Raw genomic sequence first — 25549 nt, 5'->3', positions numbered from 1 at the left:
CATTGAGCTGTGCCCTTTATATTAGAGATATTTCTCTTGACATTGTCAACAGAGAGGCTAGAAGTCTTTTGAGAACTTGTGTGACTATCAAACTGTAATGCAGAATAGTTGATGTTGAATTGAATCAAAATCAGATTAACCAGAGGGTTATGTTTGCATGAACCTGCTCTACCATCCATCCCATTGGTGTGAAAGCAGCATTATTTTCACCTACTTTGCTTAATGATGATGTCATAAAAACAACTGGGACAAGAGAATTTTCTGACAAGACCTGTCCCATTCCGCCTCTGATTAGTTTGTGTCCATCCCTTTCATATGACAAAAGCCTTGACGGCCTTGTGGTCCTGATCACAGGACTCTGCTAAATATACTGTATATACATCATGTTTTTCAACGGGAAAGGCGAGAAAAGTTCAACTGATAGACGCCTTCTTCCCAACTAAGAACCAAAAAATCTGTCAGACACTTTTGAGGCCCTGGTAGTCCGCTGGACAACAAGAGGAAGGAAGGTCGGTGGAGCTTGTTCCCACGGCCGAGTGTTCATGGATGTCATCCCATGTCCACACTCCTGTGGGACCCCTGGCAGTCGAATGGATGAGGGGGAGGGAGGTCAGTGGTTAATTACACCACAAAGAGAATTAGCTAGCTAGGGTACTATTTCCTAACTGTATGACATATTAATGGGTTGTGTCTGTGTTTTTATAGCAGTTGGTTTGTAAAACAAATGTTTCAGAAATAATCTCTGCCCACACAACACCCCTGAAAACTCATATCTCATGGCCATTCACATACACTGGGCATGTGTGTACCATCGTAAACAGGAAGCAGATTGTATACTCCAATCAGTGGCATCGTTACAGAAAATACAGTGAACAAGGCAGGGTTACATGACCACTCTTCAAATACTACTTGGATAATGACTATATATTCCTGTAATATGTTCCTGAATAAATTCTGCCCGTCCAGATGTTAACACTAAAAAGAGTCGGACAGGTATTAGAAAACCACTGGGATCCATAATGACACTTCAGTGTAGCATTTCTCTGTAATCACCACTTGTGGCCAGAGTGGCCGATGTTCAGCACAGATGTTCTAGTCTTGCTTTGAATGTGCCAGTGCTGTTTTTCCTGGTGAACCGTCTCTTAATCTCAATTCACTCACTGAACTGTGAGTGACTTGTGTTTGAGAACAACATGGATGAGTTCCAACACATTTGATTGACAAACACATTTGATTTATATTTCTTTGAACTAACGAGTTAGAACAAGTTAAGCACGTCATAATCACGAGGCATTCACTCTCAGTGTGTCGAAGCCTTCAGCCACAGTCACTTGACTGACTGCAGCTGATACAGGAATGAATTGTTATATTCATGTTATAGTAAAAATAAGTCATGTGTGCTGAAACGTGCTGAAAGTACTCATTACAACACACGTGGCTCCTGCATCCTCCCAGTAAAGCGTGATTCATTCCTGTCAGATGACAGAAACTATTTAACACAGCCTTCACATGGTCAGATTTATTACCCAGACATCAAAAAACTGATGTTCAACAACTGGAGATGAGTGTTTATTATGTATACATCGCAAGCCTGAGCATGGTATCAACATACTAACACTGTGTTATACACTGTGGGGAATGCTTCTTATCTAAATGTAATGATAATCACATGCCCTGTGTTAGTGTGTTGGTAGACTGAGGGCTGTGTCTGGCCTGAATGTCAAACATCCAGACAAAGACAGGGCTTGTTGTGCTGTCCTGTTTCTGCTGCTCGGCTTCAGTCTACTAATATCAAACACGATTAGACTGTGGGTCACTCATCACTCACCTCACATAAATGAGTAATAGATACTGTACAGCAGTTTAAAACTACCATGTCTGAGTCTACAGATGTGCCCACAGGTTACTCTCATGCTGCGTCTGATACTGTGGACAATATTGAGCTTATTCTAACATTTAGTTCTGGACCAATGTGCACCATCGGTTATGTTTCCAATAAATGTAACACATGTATTATGCACACTTCTGAAATTTTGAATTGGTCTCGTCTGATCCATCAGTACCCGGTGTGGTTTACCCACTGTTGCATGGTTTTGAGCTCAACCGCTGTGAAACAATCAGAAAATAACATTTTATTTCTCTGATTAACTTCTTTGTTGGTAATGTTAGTCATTTCCAGATTAGACATGATTGTAGAATAACATTGTGTTATCTGCATTTATTTATTCATTATTCATTCAACAGTAATAGACTTTATTGGAGAAGAAATCGAAATGATGCATTTAAATATTTGTCTACATGTTGTCCTCTTAAGCAGTTGTGGGTTTTGTACTTTGTGTTGTGGTTCGATTGCTCTAACTACAACTAGAAACTATAATAAATAGAAATGAAGCGACTGCCTCCTACTTAATACAGTTAATAAGTGTACAGTTAGATTATAATCTCTTTGACATGCTGACATTTTTAGGTATTTTTTACCATGCTCACTATTTTATCTAAGCATGTTAGCATGCTAACATTTGCTAATTAGCACAAAATACAAAGCAGAGCTGAGGCTGATGGGAATGTTTTACAGGAACGTGGTCACAATGTTTTTGTAAAATGAACCAATTTTTAAATGACCTGATGATGGTCAGAAATGAAAAATGCATGATACTGAACCAACTGTTATTACAATACATTCAATAGTTTTTGAGATATTTCAGTCTGGACCAAAGTGATGCACCGACCAACATTGCCATCCCCTGTTATTGGTTAAAAAATGTCCAAGAACACATCAAGAGTTCTGACACAGGAGTTACTGAAAAAAAGCTTTATGAATTTAACCAAAAGAGATTGCATGCCAGTCATAGTGAAGACTCTCAGCTGGTTGCTGTCTTACTTCATGGACTCGAGCCTGTGCTGCTAAACAACCCTGGCCCAGGCTGAGCTCAACAGTAATTTAATGGAGCAGTGATTTTCCTCTGGGAGTAATTCATGTCAGGTTGAACATCAATCACTCTTAATTACCTACCAGACAGAAACAATACCGTAACCATATCCTTTTGGTGTTTCTTGTTGAGTCTAAACCCTTTAGAGTCAAACACAGGTTCAGGAGTGAAGTCTGTGTGAATAAAGTTGTCATAACCAACGTAATAACAAGAACCCATTCAAAGTACTATTCTGCTCATCAGTCATTGGATTTTGTGTTTAAAGTAACTGGCATACAAGAGATACCTCAGTACAGAGATAAAGAGCACAACCATTCTGTCTGTATTATTACATTTAACATTCTGCTCACATACTGTCCCCACTGAAACATAAATGACATGACCTCCAAACACTGTTGCCCAGTTCATTCACCTATAAAACCTTACTGCTGTTTTCTTTTTCCTCGCCTGTCACCTCATTCAGCCAGATGGTTGATATGCTCATAAAGCTGGCTTTCTACCTCCAAGTATAGAGGTTCTCTTATGCTTGTTCACTGTGTGTGTGTGTGTGTGTGTCGTTATAGGAGAGCAGTATCTGGAGGATGTGTGTAGCCACAGGGCCCGCCGAGGAGGTGTGTGGACCACAAAAGGCTGATAACAGCGTCCAGACACAGGACAAAGACACTAATGTGGAGCCAGGAAGGAATGGAAGGAACGTACACAGGTAATAAAACAGTACCAGCTCTAAGTGCTTGAAGAAAGGTGAAAGCTGCACATAAAATACACTTAATCATCACTAAGATACACAGTTCATTGCCACGATTACATTGACATGTAATCTGTGTCACTGTTGTGTTAATACAGCTGTACAGTAAATGCACTCAGAACTGTAATCTGTACAGTGCTGGTGAAGGTGTGTTGCATCATGTACAAGTGAGACGATGGAAGATGATCCACGTCCTACAAAATATTGTTGGGTTAGTCTGATGGTTATCAGACAGCAGTACATCGCACAAAGAATTATCATTCATACATTCACAAATATGTAAAGCTGTCAACAGTTGTTTTAACTATCATTGTGATGTTTGTGAAAACAGTAAGAGTAATCTACCGGCAACATGCACGGGCATGTGTTTGAGTGACCAGACAAAATCCAGACAAAGTGTTTTTGCTGGACGACTTTCTTTTGCTGAGTTTCACAAAATTCAGGTGTTGGGGCATCGCCATCAGAAAGTGCCACTGCAATGAGGGGGTGCTCTTGGTATGCAACAGTGTTCGGGTGGGCGGTGCTTGTCAAGTGGCTTCCACATGAATACCAGAACTCCTACCAGGATTTCCCTGCAGAACAATGCGTTGTTATGGGATGATTAATGTTATTCACTTCACTTGTTAGTGGTTTAGATGTTGTGGCTGGTCAGTGTATCTCCTACATCGCCGAGCAAGTGCTTATCTCAGAGAAAGCTGAATGCAACATTTAAGTCTTCAGTTCATTCATGGATAAGAATCCAAAATCCAGTCTGTTGCTGGTTCTCTTTCATTCAGTTAATATCTTTGCAAAACCTTACCTTAGCAGGTATATTGTAACTAAACTGACAATGACACTCTCCACTGAGAGCTCTGAAAGCTGCTACAAAGCTACACTGATGACTCAGCACAGTAACTTCATCCTGAGAATTAAGTGGTGAAAATCCATGTGTAAATGTGCTGAATGCCTGTGATTGCATATGTGTTCGCTTTCAGCTGTTTCAGCAGTCATGTTTAGTTACTGCTGGTGAAAACACAACGTTTCCTGTCATGCTGCTTCATAATAAAAGCTTTTAAATGACAGGGGGGCTTTTATTGTGAAGAAGTCATAGTAAATGAAACGTGTTTGTAACTGAATTAGCGGAGCCACTTTGTTAGTGGTGATTCTTTGATAATACTGTGGGGATCAGAACAAGAAGTCATTTGTTTAAGACACACCTTCAAGCAGTTGTAGTGGAAATGCAAATCCCTGCTCCGCTGAGTCAAACCGAGAAGAGCCAGGCCGGCAGATGTGAGATTGTGTGGCAATAGAAAGAGAATTTCAGCATGGCCACAGAATGCTTGTTTATTAATTAGACTGATAATTAAGTGGTGTTATTGGTGTCACAGCTGCGTATTGAGATGAAACATTTCTGCAGCATGTATAATCTGGTACACCGATTCTCTTGTGATGACACATTTAACTTTAACACACAGCAGTTTGTGATTTTTTTTACCCTGTCATGGAGACTCTGATTGGCTGCAGGGTATATTATATATATTATATTCAATTATAATAACATTTAATTAACTTAAGTTACGAATATGTATGGATCCCAAATGCGAACAAAATGATTTACAGTATGCTGGTCAGTGGCCATGGTAAAAAGCATGACAGCAAGTGGCACCAGATCATTCATCGTTTTTTGGTAATCAGACAGAGGTTGAGGTTCAGATTGTGTTTGTCTGATTTCACAGCTGGCTGATACTCATTGGAAGTCAAGACCACTCGAGTCAATTCCAAGCAGTTTTGAGATTGGGTAGCCTGCAATGATGGTGCATTGCTTCATTTCTTTACAGTCAGTGGAATAACCTGGAACTGGTGGCAGGAATTTATGTTGGACTGTAAATGAACCCACTTTGTAAAAATGCTGCTCTATATCAGAATTACAGGTCCAAAATTCTGCAGGAACCTTTCATCAGCTAAATAGCCTTCAATAATATGCTAATACTTAGTGTGAAACACTAAGTGACTTCTGGCATTTCAGTCTAACTCTACTAATATAATGTCTTTTTGAATGAGTCATGCAGGTTGTGGTTTCTCAGCTGTCTCTGTGTGTTTTTCTTCAGAGGCTGCAGCTTCCTGAGCCCAGACAAGCTGGCACCCTTTAACGGACAGATTCTAAACGGCGGTGCTCGGATGGCGGGGGAGGAAACGAGAAGCATTCACATTAAAGCCTATAGTGAGGTAACAGAAGCGGACACGTGAAGTTGACTCGTGTGTGACATGGTTCTGCTTTTCATAACGCATGCATTAATGTGTCTTATTGCAACCTCTACAACCTCACATCCTGCACTTAACTTTACTGAAATTTTAGGGCACATGATGTTCGATACCTATTGTTTGCTCTGTTCTTATCAATATATTGTATTATGAATAACAAATTATAAAAAGTAAGGCTTTATAAGATCAATAACGTCTTTATGTTGGGGCTTTGCCACGCAGGACTTTGTAAGTGATTAAGAGAGGCTGACCAAAAAAAACAGTTAAAAATAAAGTCCTTATCTAGCAGATGCATGCCCTGCATGGCTAAAACAGTCCCCTCTTCCCTCTGTTTCTGTGTGGGCATGGCGTGTTTGTCGTGCTGCAATCACATTCCAGGTCTTCCCACGAACACCGACACACAAGGCTCTTTGTAATCAAGTCAGAAATGTAAGACACATAAAGGAATTTAGAGAATTTGAGTTTGGTAAACACAAAAGAGTAATGTGAGAAGAAAATTCATTAATTGTATATAATCTGTAGACTTCAAAATGCTGGTGGAATTTCTGAAAAAACATGGAGAAGAAGGATATTCCAGACAGGGACTGTCTCAGGAATTTGATACATTCTGACATCATTGACAAAGCAGGAACAGAGCACGCTTTGGGAATCTCATCAGCTGGTCATGGAAATTCAGGGAAGTGTTATGTAATTGTACATCCAGTTCCAGGTAAAATCTTAAAAATGTCAAGTGTTATTGTAAGAAAACGGATTTTAGTTCCTATATACAGAGACTCTTACCTTTACACAAGGAACTGCATCAACAGGAATGAGCAGCACATGCTGGATGTAATAATGTGTCAGTCTGAGCAGAGGAGTTCATACTGAGCCCAGCGTGGTGTGTTTTCATTGCTCCTTAGCAGCCACAGAGGCAGAGTTGGAGGGTTTTTTCAGGTATTGGTATTTTTGTTGCTGCGGCCGCTTTCCTGCTGGGCAGTGTAACACCCTGTCATCGAGCCAAGTCTATTTGAGTCACTTTTAAGAGGCTGTGGAAACCTGAACAGCAGAAAAAAGCAAAGATGGAGAAAAAGAGCAGTAGGAAAGAATGTCTAACATGTGACGTCTGGGCTCAGCTGATTCTGTTTTCAACACTGTCTCTGTTTGAGTCTCGTTTTTTTTTTTTTTTATAAATGCTCCCTTCAGCAAGAAAACGCCCCTTTCCTGTGGTTTCAAAGACTAAATTGCCTCAGCCAGCAGCCATTAAACAGGCAACAATAGGGAATGGGAAGCATTCTGGACCGGTGCTGTCATTTTTAGAGGTTTGTGTACTAGTTGTCATCACTGCCACCCATCATCTGTCTCATCTGTCAATCATTCATCATCAGAAAGGCATAAAGTACATGCAAAAGACAAATGCCCACACAAAGAGAAACCCCAAATACTCTTGTTAGAGGAAAAGGAGCGATATATTACAAATCTGAAGTCAATTTAAGGTGTAATATGTAACATTTCTGCATTAAAACGTCTGAATATGACCAGACCTTTATATTTATTCTGTTGAGTCATTATCCAAAATGTTTCCAACAATGTTCAAACTAATTTTACTCGAGGTAACGGTGCATTTCATTGGTCGCCATCATCATCTCGTCAGTGAACATTTCTGCCTGAGTCACGCAGTTTGATTTTCATCAGCAATAGTGGTTGCTTAACAGTGAAAAACAACAACTCCCATGATCCTATGCACTTTTTGACAATTAACAGCCAGTAGATTGCACTCTTACCCGTGTAGATTACGTTTTGTATACAGTTGTTCAAAGATCCTGAGTAACGACCATTCTATGGAGCCTCTGTCTGTGTAACACACATCTTACAGCCTACATAACTAGTAATATGTCTCATTTTAACTACCTTCAATAATATCTCCCCATCAATCTGAAGTGAAAGAATGTTAGAGCTGTAGTCACACACTGAGTTGAGTTCCTGCTCCCACGGCACCTCAGCATGGTCTCAATGTTTGTGGGTTGTGTGACTGGCTCTTACAGTCGACTATACTACAGAGTTTATGACGGTGACATTGAGTTGAATGGGTTGAGACTACCTAGCTCTGTGGGCAGTGATATACAATACTCTGTATTGTACTATATCATAATACACTATGTTATGCGATACTTTGTTATACTCTACTGTCTGATAACAGACCTAACCATACCTAGTAGGGGTGTGCACCTCTCCCTTATAAGACCATTTGATTTGTATCTAGATACATGGGCTACGATATGATTCAGGGACGACTCTTTTTATTACGGAACGATTCGATACGATCCAGTTTCAGTATACAATCTCACGATTCACGATACAATCTCAGACAATTCTTTGCTTCATGTAGACATTCATTTTCTATTATAAATTAGAATAAGCCAGTTCTATAAAAGAGCATTGCTTACCTTCAAATAGACATTTCATAAAAGACCAGGGGATCCTTTATCTTAACCTGCTTATACCTCAGTGTATAAAAACACACCTGTTGTCTCATCCTGATCTGAGGAACAACTGTCCTGTTGTCTGGATCTTTATGAGCAGGGTCTGTCTGAGCTGATCTGTCTGCATTGGACCTCTCTGAACTGGATGTCCGTGACTGTCTGTCTCCTCTGCTTCCTAATAATCAGTGTATAAAATCACACCTATGATTAACAAATGTTTACTACTGATAACAAACTCAACAGTTGGATTAACTCAACAGTGTGCACTGTGCAACTGTCAGTAGACAGTAAACCCTGTGCAGTATGGTTTAATTCAGTACATAATGTCAGTAGACAATGACAGTAACAATCTGCAGAACTACCAGCAGTCACAGAATACAGCTAATGATAGCAACACGTTCAAAAGCAGACAAGCCGTAAGTCCTCAGCAATAAAACGGGCTAAAGATGCTGTGATTACCCTAGACCTCGCCGAGTTGTTGCTTGAAAAAGTGTTTAATCTCTGTGTTTTTGTCTCGCATGTTCTTGCCAGTGCTTACTTTACTAGCATCCTTGACTTTTGATTTTAGATTTGACGGTGCATTGTAAATTTTGCCAGCGTTGTTGGACATGATGCAGTTTGTTTAGCTACGCTAACATTACTGTGAAGCATTTCATGAGAGCCTCACACTGACCTTTGAACTTTTACGTGAGTCTGAAGACGCTGTGAGGAAGTAGCAGCATAACAGCTTCACTCAACCAATTCATAAAATCGGCCCACTGAGCGGTTCATAGTACATTTACATCGATCCATAGGTCTGCGTATCGGTGTCTTTAACTTCAGAAATGATTTCCAATTCATATCGGTTGGTTTTTACACCCCTTATACCTAGGCTATAAATGCTGAGGTGTATGGTATCACTTTATGCTGTGTACAGTACTTGTCCCTACACAAATAAACATACAGAATATAGTACTACAATGTTTTTAATGCATTATGTATAGCACTCGCCTTGTCTTGCCTACTAACTGCTCAGTGCAGTGAAGTGTCCTGATAGGCAGGAGTCAGATCCAGAAAGATAAGTGTGATTATTGCTTTGTACTGAATTAGTACAGTCCTGTGTTTATGACTTGAGAACTGGAGGGGAAAAAAACTAAAAAACCTTTATTAAGCAATAAGAAATGTTTTATAATGTGTGAAACCGAGTGGGGAAAAAAATTCAGGAGGGAAAAAAAAATAATTCATGTGTTCGAACTCACACACTCACTCACTGGTCCCTACTCATTGCATAGGGAGCTCTACACAGAGGACTATATAGTGAGCTCATCAGTCAAATGAAAAAATACTTTTGAACATCGTTCAGTCATTCTTTTTTCTGTCCAGCTCAATGCAGGATGGTATATAATGCTGGGCTAGTCCCCATCAGTTGTACACTACTTTTTATGGTGCACTGTGGGATGCTTTGAGTCGACTATATAGAATAATTCTTAAAAAACAGCCCGCATTAATTTTGTTTTGTTTTTCTCAAGAGAATTTTTATTTCATGTGTGAGAATGAGTGAGAAAAGCTTAGCAGGCTCATGTTTCCAAGTTTTTTTCCAGGGGAGTTTTAATTACTCTCTGCACACAATGATTATAATGGTGACTGTCAGTTGCAGCAGCTAGAGTACAGTACCTTTGTGTTTTCTGCTGTTTTATGTTCACATTGCCATTGTAACACCAACAGTGGTAGTTACCAGGGGGCTCCAGCAGGGGGTACAACTGTTGAGCTATGTAGCGTTATCCTTTCAGTCATTATACACATGATCTGAGGAAAGTTTGTGTCACTCATCTTTTAATTAAAATTCAAAAGTAATTTAATATAACCTGCTAACATACAATAGATATATCTTGTGTTCAGTGTGCACAGAGAAATTAAAGCTCCCCTGACAGAAAACATGAATGCTTTTGGTCCTATTGGGAACATGAGGTAGAGGTGCACTGCAGCCTCTTGCCGGCACAATGACTATTACAAAAATAAACACTTTTTAAGAAAAAAAAAAAAAAAATCACTCGGTTTCACAAATAAAGGAACTTAGAGAGATCATCCTAGCAGAATGTCTTTTTCCACCAGTTTCCAAGTCAATAACACAGGAGAGAAAACAATTTAGATCAGACTTAGAAAATGGATCACCAGAGAAAAAAAGGCTTCACTAGGTAGATCAGAAGTGAACTATAAATGTATATTCTGCCATTGGTGTGCCTCATGTTGGACTGCAGTTGAATGTTTCTCCTTGCTGGTGTGTTGTTACCTCAGGACGTCTCCACATGTGAAGACACTCTCCATTCACATAGTCTGACAACAGGCCCACAGCATCCAGCTGTCGTCTCCCCATCTGATCATCTGTCATTGCCTGGATACACTGAGGAGGAACTAATGGCCAACAACAACCACCTCAAGGTAAACTAATCTTTCTGCCAAAACTGTACCCTGAACCACTGTAATATTTGTTATTATTTCATCCTTTATTTTTTTTTCTTATGTCACTGTGACTTTTCCTTTTCGAGGGAATCCCTGTTCCCTTTACATAAATGTGTGTCCATATGTGCGTGAATGTAGTTACCCATCCCAGAGGTGAACGAGGAGAGATGCTGGGAGACGGAGAAGACAGAGCAGAGCGCGCCAGGACAGATGGCCAGCAACAGGACACGCTCCAATTCAACCAGTGTGTATCATACAGTTTTCACTCAGTTCAATTGAGTCAGTCATCTGTCATCCACCAAAAGGAGTGAGAACCGTTAAATCTACTGCGTTTCATCTAGCATGTACAGTACACGAGTGAGATTTGAGCAGAGAGCTGCGCAAACAGCAGGAGGCTGCTGCTGTGTCTAGCTAAAGCTTTTAGAGTGTGTGGTAATGACACATGTTGCAAGGAGAGGGGGGGTGATTGTTTCTAATATGTTTATTGTCTTCAGGGAGGTGTGAAGCCAGGGTGTAATATCCTTTTAGCACTGGGAAGCCACGCCGCTTATGGGAAATGTGGTCCTAATTGTGAGAAGTGCTGCGCTTACACCCCCACTGGTGTGAGATGCACGTGAACAGATTGTAGTGAGCAGTGAGGGATGGCTCAGATATCATTTCACTTGCACTTTTGATTATGAGGGATGGGAGAGCCTGTGATTATAGAGGATCCATTGACAATATGCTGAAACTTTTGAACCTGTGCCAAGCTGTTGGACCAAACTAATGTTATTATTAAAAATTAGATATATTAATAACATTAAATCAAATGAAACTCCTTTGAGTACGATGAAATAAAATGTACCACAAACCTGAGTGAATCGGTAACTAGTAGCAGTCGTCTCAACATGAACTGAACATTTTAAGTAATACAGTTCATAGCTGCAGTATTACATTGTGTCATGTAGTGTAGCTGGATCCACTCTGTGACAGAGAAACAGAGATGTTGGCCTATTTAACTACTATTTTAGAAGATTTGATTGAAAGTGAAGTACCTGTACAGAGAGGACTTTTACATTCCCTGTGTCTGACCTGTAAAACTAGGAAATTATTTTTTTGGCAATAAGTTTTCACAATTGAAAAAGAAACATTATATATATAAAAGTACATTAAAAAACAATGTACCTTTTTAATTAGATAAGAGTATTTTTATGAATAAAGAATGGGCTCAATACCCAACTAACAAAAATAATGACGGGCCAAAAGGAGGTTGTTGAAAGGCTGCATTTGGCTCATGCGCGGCCTGTTGAATAGCTCTAATTTAAACCATCTCACCAATGGCTTGAATGTAGGTTCTAGGTGTATTTTTACCTCATTATTCATTATTATTGTTGATTTTCTGATGATACTGTGTGTGTGTTTGTATAACCAGGTGTTCATCCTTATTGGATTGGGGATCTGGACAGCATCATCATGAAGACCCCAGAGCTGTACACAAGTCATCCTCATGGGAATGGTGGTTTATATGGAAACAGGAAGTCTCTGTCCCAGCAGCTGGAGTTTCCTCACACCACCACACAGGTATGTCATTTATCTGACATTCTAAACAGAATATACATCAAGGATCACACCATCACAATGACCAGAGTACAGTTAAATTGCATGCGCAGGGCCCTGATTCAATAGAGCACACACACAAAACAGACACCTGTAGCTGCCAAAACACACCAGTGGCTGCCAAAACACACCAGTAGCTGCCAAAACACACACCTGTAGCTGCCAAAACATACCAGTAGCTGCCACAACACACCAGTAGCTGCCAAAACACACACCAGTAGCTGCCAAAACACACACCAGTAGCTGCCAAAACACACACACCTGTAGCTGCCAAAACACACCTGTAGCTGCCAAAACACACCAGTAGCTGCCAAAACACACCTGTAGCTGCTATCTCTAGCTGTGTATTCCTAATAGGATGATGAATGGTTGAACCACTGTGTGATTGGCCACAAGCACATTTTTGAAGCATGGCAAGATGGATTTGTGAGCTCATGTGATCTCGTGAATCCAGCTTCCTGACAAGATAAACACAGGACTAGCCAGCAGTAGAGGACAAAGGCTGTGTGAGAGTGTAAAAGATGTTTTAACAAGTAAACTTAAAACTTCCTAACTTCCTTAAAACTACCATGATCAAATCATGATTGATTTGATCAATGTCAGCAACAATGTACTTAGTTACTGGTAGTGAAGGGAAGAATTCAATCGTGACATAATTCACTACATTGTGTGTGTGTGTGTGTGTGTGTGTGTGTGTGTGTGTGTGTGTGTGTGTGTGTGTGTGTGTGTGTGTGCGTGTGTGTGTATTCCATGCTGTCCCTCTCCAGCCTGTGCCCCGTCCCTCCCGCTCTCTCAGCTCTGCCCAGCTTGTACACTCCTGCAGCAACGTGCAGGCCTTCATAATCTGTAATATTGTGCTGATGAAAGGCCACGGCAAGGTAGGAACCACCACAACACCACCACAACACCACCTACACCACCACAACACCACCACCAACACCACCACAACACCACTACAACACCACCACCTACACCACCACAACACCACCACCAACACCACAACACCACCTACACCACTACAACACCACCACCTACACCACCACAACACCACCACCAACACCACAACACCACTACAACACCACCACAACACCACTACAACACCACCACCTACACCACCACAACACCACCTACACACTACAATACCACCACCTACACCACCACAACACCACCACCTACACCACCTACACCACCACAACACCACCACCAACACCACCTACACCACCACAACACCACCACCAACACCACAACACCACTACAACACCACCACAACACCACAACACCACTACAACACCACCACCTACACCACCACCAATACCACAACGCCACTACATCACCACCACCAACACCACCACACGCAGTCTAACTGTTTTTGCACTTCACACACTGGTGTTTCCCTTCTACTTCTACTATTTTGCTGTTGAGATTGTTATCTGCAGACACAAGACACTTCACATTATTTAGTTATTGGCTCATAATATTTCCCACTTCATCACTTTCAGCAAAATACTTTAGTTGTAATTATGGCTCGGTTTTATGACACATATATGCTCATAATACTCATTGTCACAAAATGTACACGACTCAAAATGTACTCACTAGCTTTTTATAGCAACTGATCTTAAGGTCTTGATGAGCAAGTGCAGTTTGCTTCCTGTCAGTCTGCACAACTAAAATATCTTCACTGCTTAATGTGAGTCTGAACAAACTCCATCCTTACATGAACTGCTGTACCCCTAAACGTGACACTCGACTGCTAATCTAGTCTCAGTTTACTTCTCTTGTATGTATGTTGCATTCTGTTCTGCAACTGTTCTGATTGCAGTAATGATTTAACTTACAGTATGTTGTTGTTTAAAGATGTTAATCACTGCTAATGTTATTACTAATCATTCTGCTGCTGTTGCAGGGTCTGGGCTTCAGTATAGTGGGAGGGAGGGACAGCATGTATGGACCAATGGGGATCTATGTGAAGACCATTTTCCCGGGAGGGGCAGCAGCTGCTGATGGACGGCTGCAGGAGGGTGAGAGACGACGTACAGCACATGAAGCTCATGCACACACTTTAAGTGTTTGAGTAATCTGATTAGTGGCAGTCTTTTGACTAGGGCATTTAATTTTGCTATGGCTCTCTGATGTGACTTTTTTTATTTTTAAATGGGAAAACTGGATAGTTGAGCTGTTTCGCGATTGCATTCAATGTGCTAACCATGTCAAGACTCACTGGCTGAAAGTCAAAATCATCCAATATGTGAATATAGTTGATGGATATTATTGTCCCTCAATAAGAAATGTCAGTTTCTGTGTCAGCACTGAAGAATCAAGTGAGAGTGTATTGTTTTTAGGCCCATAGACTAACTGTCACTGCACTCTCTATATATTATATAATTTTATATTTTTTCAAATGTAAACTTTTTAATCTGGCTTTTAATTTGGAGTAATAATATAGGATTGGTTTTTAAACTTTGAATCACTGTTTTTTTTTTATCTTATATTATCAATCAATCAATCAATCAATCTTATCAACACTTTGGGCTGCATGTTTGTATCTATGAAGTGAACTCTTATTCAAAAAGCACATGATTAGAGCAGTCGAACATGTGTAAGCAATGAAAGCAGTTGAAATCTGAGTTGAGGTGGACGTAGTTGTAGCGTGCGCACCTACAGCAGTAACAGCTGATGTGCATGAACTGACATGTCGAAGTGAGAGGTGACAATAGTTCACGTCTCAGATTATGTGTTAATGAAGTCTTACAGAGTCAGTGTGTTAAAATTGATCAGTCTCATCCACATCTTACATATCGTGTCATATGACATGTCACAGAATAAAGCCCTCAGTGCTCTCAGATCTACTGTTTGCGTGTGTGTGTGTGTGTGTGTGTGTGTGTGTGTGTGTGTAGGCGATGAGCTCCTGGAGCTGAATGGAGAGTCACTACATGGTCTGACTCATGATGAAGCGCTGCACAAGTTCAAAGTAAGGCCACTACATTATGATACTAACAGCAGTGTTTCAGTGATCAGAATAAAGAGGTGGTGGCACAACCACGACCTACTACACCACATGTATTCATATAAAAAACAAAAAACAACTTGGCTAAAACTTACTTAACTAACTAACTAACTAACTAAACTAACTACCGGGGAAGATCCACATAAAACATCCAGTAGTTACACAGGTGTCTGATAAGAGCTCTAGGTGTAAGTCTGGTGGAGCTGTGCATGGAAGTATGTCTTCACCAAACTCTATGCACTAAGAATGACAAATGGGTAGGTTGCCCCGCCCGAACAGGTGCAACATCAATGGAGGTGTGAGAGAAATGGCCATCCAGCACAGCACTAATTAGGACTGCGTGTGTGCAGGGCCTCTATGATGATACAAATGATATGATACACTTCTAAAATGTGATATATTACTATTGATTAAATTACCCAACAGTACAACAGAAGCAGTTGGCCTTTGCATTGGCTATCTATATACTTTTACTTACAGCTACTAAAAGGAATTTTTAACTAGAAACGAAACAGTCTCAGTGTAAAACCAATGCCTTTTAATGACCTACACAAGCAAACGAGACCACCAGCATGAAGATTATCTACTTCTATTTAGTCCTTTTTAACGCCTCTGACCGGGTCCGTGTGCAGACTGGAGGAGGCCGTGTTTACATTTCCCCACCCGACCAGTTGAAAAGAAGCAAGAGGAGATTTTCCTTCCTAATATTTAGTGGTTTTGACGGTGGAAACACAACCACTTTTGTCCCCAGGGGCCTCCAAAATCAACAAAATAACAAAGTTCCATGTAGTAGCTTTAAGTAATATTTTAAATGCAAGACTTTTACTTGTTAGAGAGTGTTTTTACCCTGAAGTGTTCCTACTTATTCTTAAATAAAGGATTAAATACTTCTTCCACCATTTTTTCCCCAACATATCTCCTACAAGTTCATCTGGAGGAAATACAAAACACACAAACAAAAATACATACAGCAGTTTTGTAGCAATATCATATATCTGATTTCATTGTTATTTCTATCTATTACTATACTACTGTACACTGTAGCTTGAAAAATTAATCTTTAGTGGTTTTGTGGCATTATGTGACCTGTTCAGTAAGTAACACGCATTTTTGTGAATAGGGAAAATGAATCAAGTTAAGCTCAGTGGGTATAATAATCATATAATATAATAATCATAATCTTGTTTATGGGCTCTGAGTTAAAGTCTAGTTTTAAAGCCTTTGTTAAGTCAGTGTAGCTTGTGCTGACATTGTCCATATTCCAACACAAACGTGTTAAGTTAATGAAAATATCTCAAACTAAATTTTCATTCCTCATTAATACATGCACGATGAACACAGAGTTCAGGGTCCAGAGCTCATTTTTGCTCGTGTCAGAGTTCATCCAGCTTCACTTTATCTTCAAAATGAGTTTTAGCCAGCAAACATTTGTACTTTAAATATGAACTGTGGTTTTTGTTTGTGCAGCAAATCAAAAAGGGCCTGCTGACCCTGGTGGTGAGGACCAGCCTGCGGGTGGGGGCTCTGTGTGGCCAGACGCAGGTAGCTCAGCTGTGCAGGTCGCGCTCCCTCAGCTCCACCACAGGCATGGCCAGGGTCAGCGCTGACATAGGCGACTGCAGCTACCTGAACAACAGCTGCAGCAACACAATGAGCATCCCGGGTCAGCCGGCTAAACCCAGAGACCGCATCATGATTGAGATTATCCTGCAGAAAGGTCAGCCCCAGGGACAGAATGGAAGCTGTGGTTGTTAATTGTGACAATTGATTATTGAACTCATTGAAGTCTTTCTGCTATTTTAACATTTAAAATGCCAAACAATTCTACTCACAGTTTCTCTAACTGGAAGAGCTTCTTCTGATTGTAAATAAAATATTCAGTTGTTTATTATGTTTCTGTCTTGTGCAAAATAAGCTGTTTATTCAAATTCACAAGAGAACATTTTAAAAGATTTTTAAAAGATTTTACAAAATGGTCAAAAGTTGGATCCGACATTTCCCATAAGGCAACTAAAAGTATATTTAGGTTGCTTTTAGTGGTATTATGGTCTGCCTGGTAAACACCCACATCTTCCTGTTATAAATATGTAGCTTCCGAACCAAGAAACACAATCTTCACAAAGGTCATCATGCAGAGTCGTACCCCACAGGACTAATAGAACTGAATGAGTTCCCTTTTACAAAGCACCTCTGGCTCTGGTGACTTGTGACGATCATTTAACAATATTTTTCATATTGTTTTGATTGACCAATGAATAATGAAAGCATATGTTAGTTGCTGCTCTTATAGACAATTGTTACCTGATTTCTATGGCTCTTCTGTGGTCTACTGAGTTTTTAATGCTAAATTAATATCATCATAAAAGTATCATTATAAAGGTTAATATGCATGTGTAATTTCCCAGAGGCTGGTGTTGGTCTCGGTATTGGACTGTGCTGTGTTCCATCCGGTGACGGATGCCCTGGGATCTACATCCACACTCTTTCTCCTGGATCTGTAGCACACATGGATGGTAGACTCAGGTAAGGAGAAATTACTACAGCGGTGTAAACAGGGTCGGAAAGAGAACTAAAAATTATTTTTTTAATGTGTATATATATTGGTGAGCTACACCAGAGTTCTTGGTTTGCACAACCAAAGAATTTCTGCACAAACTGTCATGAGCGCCTTAGAGAAGCTCATCTGCGTCCTCCTCATCTTCACCAGGGTCTTCACCTGACTGCAGTTGTTGTTCTCCTTCAATGGACATTTGAGAGAAATAACCCTTTATGTGCACAGTAAAAGTCTTGGATCTTTTATTTCAACTAGGGGTGTCGCTGATAACCGGTATCGACAATAACCCTGATATTCAAAAAATGAAATATTGATATTATGTCATTAATAGACACATGATAAGATTGTGTAAATAATCCAGTGCCTCTTAACTCACTCCTGTTTCTCTCTTTTCTTGCTTTGTTATAGTAGGTGGGAGTAATGCACCTCAGAAAAAGCTGCAGTAACAGTTAACTGTTTCATAGCTAGCTAGTGTATGGCTGCAACTCATACTGCTACTACTTACTATTGCTGTGCAAAATCATGTTGAAACGGAAGACATTTTTGGTTACGTAGACTTGAAGAAGGAATCTTTTTCATTTGACAAAAAGCAGACAAAACACACATTAACAAAGTTAAGATGAATTTGCAAGAGAGCAATGTTATGTTTGTCTTTAGTGTCCTTTTGTGCCTTACAATAAAATACAAATCTTGCTTGAACAGATCCTCAGATCAACACTGTGCATACTCTTGTACACACTTATGTTTCACTTTTTCCTGAACTTCCTCTTTCCTTTCTTTAGGTGTGGTGATGAGATCATGGAGATTAACGACACTGTGGTTTACAACATGGCGCTGAATGACGTCTACACAGTCCTGAGCCAATGCGCACCAGGTCCAGTCCACATCATCATCAGCCGACACCCGGATCCCAAAGTATGCAACGCCTCCAACTTATTTACAAGGGCAAAGCCTCTGCTGAGTCAGAGTTAATGTTGGCTCATGGCTTTAACTGTGTTCTGCTCCATTCATCATTCCAAACTCCAACAGGTTGGACTGGAGGCTCTAACTTTGTGTGTGTGTGTGTGTGTGTGTGTGTGTGTGTGTGTGTGTGTGTGTGTGTGTGTGTGTGTGTGTGTGTGTGTGTGTGTGTGTGTGTGTGTGTCTGTTAGCCAAACCTGGTTTATGCTCTTATTGATTCCCATCTTCTGCACTGTTTGTGTGTCACAGGTATCAGAGCAGCAGCTGAATGATGCTATCGCTCAGGCAGTGGAGAACAGCAAACTGAGAAAGGATAAGAGCCAGTGGAGCATTGATGGTGAAAAATGTATTCATTTTGCACAGTCACACACTGTAGTCCTGTTCAGGGTCATAGTTGGGTCACAATTTTTCCCATGGAGCATGTTCACCTGGATTGTCTTCATTCATTCTCTTACACACTTTAAAGCATTCTTCCATGTTGTTTTTTGCTCTACTGTAAATTTAAAAAGGTTTGTGCTACATTTACTGTCAAAGTGCCATTTTTATGCAGTCTTTTATTCAACACAGCATTACACTTGCAAGCATTTGCATATTTTAGAAGATTCTCCAAAACATTCTTTTTTATAGTTATACATTTTTTTCCTATGGTTGATTTGTAAAACAAACAGCCAGCTGTAGTTTACCCAGTAAACATACCAACCTTCTCAGCTGCTGCAGCTGTGTCTCTGGGCTGTGGAGAGTGGAAAGGCCAGGGCTGCAGTCGAATAGTCACCTCATAAGTCCTTTCCTAACTTCTTTTCCTTAACCCCAATGGAAAACATCATGAGGTCAAGGAAAGGACAAAGGACATTTCAAAAGGACTTACTAAAGAAAACTGTTGCTGTGCTGAGAGAATCTAACTCCACTCACACTAAGCTACATAATTAAGTTATGCGACGACATGGGTCTGCTGTGGTGAAACTACAGTGTTCTGAGGATGAACCACTAAAAGTTCATATTTGATCATTTGCCTCGTACATTCTTATTGTGCTTATTGTAATCAAGGCTATATGAACATGACAACCTGGAGAAAAATACTGCTTAATTTGTGGTGCTGAGAGGACCGCAGTACCACCTAACCAGGCATTATAAAAACCAGCAACTGATTAAAAATGTGATGCAGACTAACGGAGAAACAGAGGGATGTGGATGAGGGAGCGTAATGACAGAATGTCAACGTGATATAAAAACTTCTTGAAGACTAATGTAAGACTACACTTCTGTGTTTTTCAGTGAACTGTGTCCACAGGATTGTAGACTACCCATAATACAACTCAATTGCTTATTTCAACCCTGTCATGTCTTTCAAAACCACAGTTTGAAACACAGGCTTGCTGTTATACATTTTTTGTGTGCCAGCCCAATCCAATACAAGCTTGATGACATCATTGGGGTTATTTTCTCAGGCTTTAGAAAGCTCCCTACAACAGCAAGACAAAGACAAAGTCCAACTGTTTTCACAGGCTGAGTAGTAATGCTCATGAAGAGTAAACCTCATGTGTAAAATCAGTGGAGTGCCCCTTTAAGTTTTAAAAATACTCCCATAGACATCAGTTGTACTACTTATCAGTGATTGTATACTGCACAAATTCCATTTATACTTCAAAATGTTTTAGTCCCATTGTATTTACATATGTATAGCTCAGCACCAGTATACAGTGAAAACAATGAAGAAGCGTTTAAAGCTTTTAAAGTTCACTCCCTTTACAGCTCTAATTCAGCCAGTACGTTAAGATCAGAGTGTTCTTGTGATTATAAAGTCACACTAATCAGCATCAATTCCAAGAGTAATCACACATATTTTCTCTCAGAAATGCATCTCTAGTTTTGATCATAATGTATAATTGTATTATTATTTTTTTGAAATGTTCCAGGCCTGCGTAGGCTTGAGTCCTCCTCTCATAGCCGGCAGAGATGTGAGCGTTGCATGGAGAGGAGTTTCAGTCAGCTGATGGTTCGACGAGCACAGAAGACCATGACCCGCTCCTGCAGCGACAACACCAACGGCCACCACCACAACCACTGCTTCACCATCCACAGCCTCCACCACAACTCACACCATAACCCGTCAGCCCGCGTCCACAGCTTAGACACACCCAAGGTGACCAAACATACCTCAGGTTGTATGGAGAGTGAAAAACGTTATACTGCTACTACTACATGTGCATTCTCACATATCTTGCTTATTTTTAGTATTGTTTTATGTATTACACTTCTTTCCTGAAACGTCACTATGTTGATTAATGATTTTCTTAATTGAAAATAAATCTATAAGTGTGTCCAAATTATCTCCTCTTCTGATGTGTTACTCATCTTATCTTGTTGGGTTCCTTCTTGTTGTGTAGTCTATGACAGAAACATGGTCAGACAACAGGCTGTCAGTGCCCGTGTATCCTGATGAAGACTACAATATCCCATACAACTCTCCTGCTGCCAACCTGTCCAGTCAACAGACCCTGGATCTGGTCTTCAGGGGCACCAAGGTATCTTTGATGAGAGCATATACATTTTAACAAAATGTGCTGAAACGAAAATTAAATTTGTTTCTAGCCCAGTCGTCAGGATGAAATGTAGGTACTTAATGTTTCTGCAAATCACAGACACATTCACAACCACTGGATATATTTGGAGAGGGACCACAGCATTTCAACATTTGTAAGCGTGACATGTTTGTGGCGACACAAAACAAGTCTTTGATAAGAAGTTGTGACATCTCCTCATAGGCCACCTCCTCTGTTCAAAGACAGCCGTTCCAGTTTGACATAGATGGATTATTTTACTCCTCTTTCAAACCATCTGTCTTCTCTGGACAAGATGTTTACCTTGTTGTCCTCAAAGGAATGATTTTTCTCCTTCAGATGTAAGTGGACAGCAGAGTCTTGACCTGAGGAGTTGGCCCTCCTGTGTTGTGCCATTCGTTTATGGAGAAGTTTTTGTTTTGTCTCCACAATGTACAAATCTGTGCAGTCCTGTGAAGGTGTTCAAGGCTCTTCCTCCATGCAGAGGTTGGCCACTATTGGGGACACTGGTGAGCCCATGGCACAGCTGTGCTTCTGTCTGTAGAAACCTTCACTGTACTGGAAGCAGGTGGTCGTCAGACAGAGGTCAAGTAAGGCACAAATGTGGTCTGAGTGAAGTTGGTTCTGCTGGACAGAGTGCTGTCCTGTAGCAGGCATTTCTTCACCATCTTTACCGCTTCTTGAGCAGGAATGCATGTAAAAAAAGTGAGGTGACTCTTGAGGATTCCATAGATACATGGGATGGCTTCCCCAGGGTACAGTCTGTAATATAATGGCCTGTCAATAGCTTTGTCTTTTTCCGGTTTTTGCAGATATTCTATAACCTTCTTTTTGTAGCTACTGGTAGGATCTCGCCTTAGCGTCTCATAGGAGTTAGTATCACTAAGCAGATCAGTGACTTTGGAGTGGTAGTGCATCTCCCTTTGTCTGCCGGCAAGATGGTGATGTTCCGATGTCTTCTGAGTGATGGCAGGGCCTTCCTTTCCTCAGTAGTGAGGTTGGAGGGGGGTGCTTTTACATTAGCAATTAACTTGTTGTTTCTGGTGGCTGACCCTGTTGCTGTGATGAGATCTACTACTGGTTTCTGTTCTGGAATTTCTGCAAAGTTCAGTCCTTTGACAAGGACATCCTTCTGTTGTTGGGTGAGCTCTCTGTTGGACAAGTTTTTCACCCACTTCTCTTGTGTGTCTGGATGTGCTTTGTTGTTGATGTCCTTATTTCTCCAGGTGAGAGCTTCTTTCTATGTGAGTTGCTTTGATGTGTCTGTAATGTTTGGAATTTCCGTGTCTGTCGTTCCTTACCTTTAGTGTGTAGTGATGCTTGTGCCTTTTCAACAAACTTGGAGACATTTTCCAGGACATTGCTTGGTAGCAGTGATGTTAGTTCCTCAAATGTCTGGTCAGTCTTAGTAGTGAGTGCATCGATGGTGAAATTATTATGTTGCACTCTTTCATTGAGCAGCTGGTTTTGAGCCCTCTGAAGGATCCTTGTGGCCCTGTGTCCTTGAAGCCTCTTGGATGATAGGTGAAAGTCTTCAAGAAACTGAAACACGTCCAGTTGCGTAACGATACAGCCCTTAGAACATGTTTAAATTTATTTTATCATTATGGATTGCAGAAATGTGCATTAACCAACATTTATTCTGGCCATTTGGTTGAAAACTAAGTACTAAGTAAGAGTACTTTAGAGTACCCTAATCCATTGTTCACTGGGAAAGATACATAGTAGGTTAGGGGAAAGTTGCCATTGTCAGTTGCATCACAGGTCTCAGACTGGAATGAAATATTGGGTCTTGGGAGAAAAAAAAACAGAATTGTCTAATACTCAGGTAAATACAGGGTAAGTTCCAAGAGTCAACCGAAGAGTTATGAGATTTTGAGCACAGTTTCATCAGTTATGGGCAGTAAACCAACATCACTGGTCCTGTCTCTGTCTATGTATCTGTTCACATTAGCTGACTTCATTACAAACTGCATTCCGAGGAGGAGTTTGCAGTCAGAGGAGCATGACATCCGTGGATGTACTATCATTCCAGTGATTCTTTGCTCAAGGCACATATGAATATGAATCGGCTCACTGTGGTAGTACAGCCACTGAATAAAGTTCAATGTTCCACCATATTCATATGACCCACTCATGTTTCACATGGTTTAACCAAGTTCATACAAAGTAAATGGGAACAACAACCAACCTACTGGACATCTGACTTACAGACAACTGTTCACTCTATAATTATAACTCTAAAAGTTCCACCAGTCCCATGGCTCATGGCACATGTGCCAGTAAACATGAACATACTGCTGGTAGACAGACACTTGCGTTGTTAAGATGGTGTAATCATGTTCAGTCATTTCAACTGACATTTTGTCTTGTCTATCGTTTGATCAAACAGTAGACAGTTTTAGATACTGTCTTAATACAGCTGTGCATGCATTTGTTTGTGTGTGTGTGTGTGTAGTCCAGGGTGCGAGCTGTTCCACGTCGGTACTGCTGGCCTCAGGATGTGACCAGTGAGGAGGGTTATAATGGAGACTCCAGCGGCTCCAGTAGAGGATCTCCAGTTAGAGACGAAGGACTGGAGCCCTCATCACACACCAGCTGCCAGGTGCCAGCACACCACTCTAAATACAGCTGCTGAACTACAGAGGGAAAGGTCATAGATAAGTCTGTGGTAGTATTTCCTCTTGAGTTAAAAAAACCAAGCTTTTATTTTCTTATTTCTTATATGCGTATCTATTATTTCACGTACAGACTTTGAAGGTACCCTGTGGTAATTTGACAAAAGTCTTCACCTGCATTGTTTTCATCAATGTTTGCTATTACAATTTGCACCTTTCGATCCACAGTTACGCGTTGCGCTGCTACATTTCTTTGTGCTCAGTGAAATAGTGTGAAGCTGTTGTCAAACTGTGTTTTTCAAATCACCTTTGTGCTTGTTCTCCTACATGTGCATGCTAGTACAGAAGAAATAAATAATAATTGTTGTTTTAATTTAACAATCCTAAAATCAACACAGATACTCTGTCTTACTGCAAACATACAGTCTGACAGGTATTTATCTGCAAGTAAATAATTTGACACATTAACCTGATGACTAAAGTAACTATCATGATGAAAATTGATGCCCACAGTCCTAAGGCCCTAACTTGACTCAATGGCAACACTATACTTGCTGTTGAAGTTACAAAACTAATGACATAAGTGGTAGCAGTCACCAGATTAAAAAGTCCATGAATATGAGTTTTTTTCTTTTGTTTTTTGGATCATTACAATAATACATTTTTGACATTTGACACTACCTCTCTCTTCTATCCATTCATATACAGATATAAGATCATTAATATTCTTATAGAGAGGGCCATACAGGCCAACTGTATTTAGGAGACTCACTACATGCCACAGGCTTAAATGTGACTATGCCACAAGCCTGTACATTAAAGGCATAGAAACTGAACCTAGGGCTCAACAGTTTCCACAGGACAACATACTGGCTGCACACTGGTCCTCTCCCTCCTCCCACTGGGAACATAACGCGCAGTTGGCAACAGATGAAGGGTATTTTTTAAATGATATACTTGAAAATGACCAAAACAGAGCTCAAAGTTTGGCACTGCAAAATTGGTCAGGAACTGTCATGTTTCACAATCACCCTTCCATCACATCATTTTAAACTTGAAAGTGTATAATTTGTGTAGATGTTTCTTATTCAATGTCTTGACCTTCCACCGGCTGACAGATGCTGCACACACAGTAGCTTCATTGGTTTCTCAAACAGTACCTTAGTTTAGCTGTCAGCTCTCTCTGCATCACAGTCTTTTTCACTTTCACTCTGTTTGACTGTTACCTACTCTTCCACCATCTACTGTTCCTGTTGGTACTAATCATGCGTCCCTCATTGTACTAACCTTCTTCTTATGAAAAGAGCCATATGTAACTTGCTCCTCTCCTTCCACGGCCTGCAGCTCTTCATCAGTATATACAAGGCCTTACGAAACATCCTCAGGTCACTCTTAAGGAATGTATGTGAAGTGATGTGGCTTGCAGTGTTTTGCTGGCAAAA

General features: G+C 40.5%; 1 protein-coding gene across 2 annotated transcripts in view; it reads left to right on the top strand.

Moving 5' to 3' along the window:
- Window positions 1-25549, top strand: part of il16 (interleukin 16) — a 43956-nt gene that overhangs the window by 4897 nt on the left and 13510 nt on the right. For both annotated transcript variants that reach the window (XM_084351918.1, XM_084351917.1), the window contains exons 4-18: window positions 3494-3633; window positions 5763-5880; window positions 10650-10793; window positions 10953-11058; window positions 12226-12374; window positions 13178-13288; window positions 14317-14431; window positions 15308-15381; window positions 16885-17134; window positions 17823-17940; window positions 18754-18886; window positions 19181-19268; window positions 20845-21071; window positions 21316-21453; window positions 23948-24094. In XM_084351918.1, the coding sequence (XP_084208044.1) occupies window positions 3494-3633; window positions 5763-5880; window positions 10650-10793; window positions 10953-11058; window positions 12226-12374; window positions 13178-13288; window positions 14317-14431; window positions 15308-15381; window positions 16885-17134; window positions 17823-17940; window positions 18754-18886; window positions 19181-19268; window positions 20845-21071; window positions 21316-21453; window positions 23948-24094 (2058 nt within the window). The remainder of the gene's footprint in view (window positions 1-3493; window positions 3634-5762; window positions 5881-10649; window positions 10794-10952; window positions 11059-12225; window positions 12375-13177; window positions 13289-14316; window positions 14432-15307; window positions 15382-16884; window positions 17135-17822; window positions 17941-18753; window positions 18887-19180; window positions 19269-20844; window positions 21072-21315; window positions 21454-23947; window positions 24095-25549) is intronic.

Source organism: Pagrus pagrus, assembly GCF_965226575.1.
Source record: "Pagrus pagrus genome assembly, chromosome: 1".
Lineage (NCBI taxonomy): Eukaryota > Metazoa > Chordata > Actinopteri > Spariformes > Sparidae > Pagrus > Pagrus pagrus.
The sequence above is the reverse complement of the archived record's forward strand: the minus strand, read 5'-3'. Positions and strand labels throughout refer to the sequence as shown.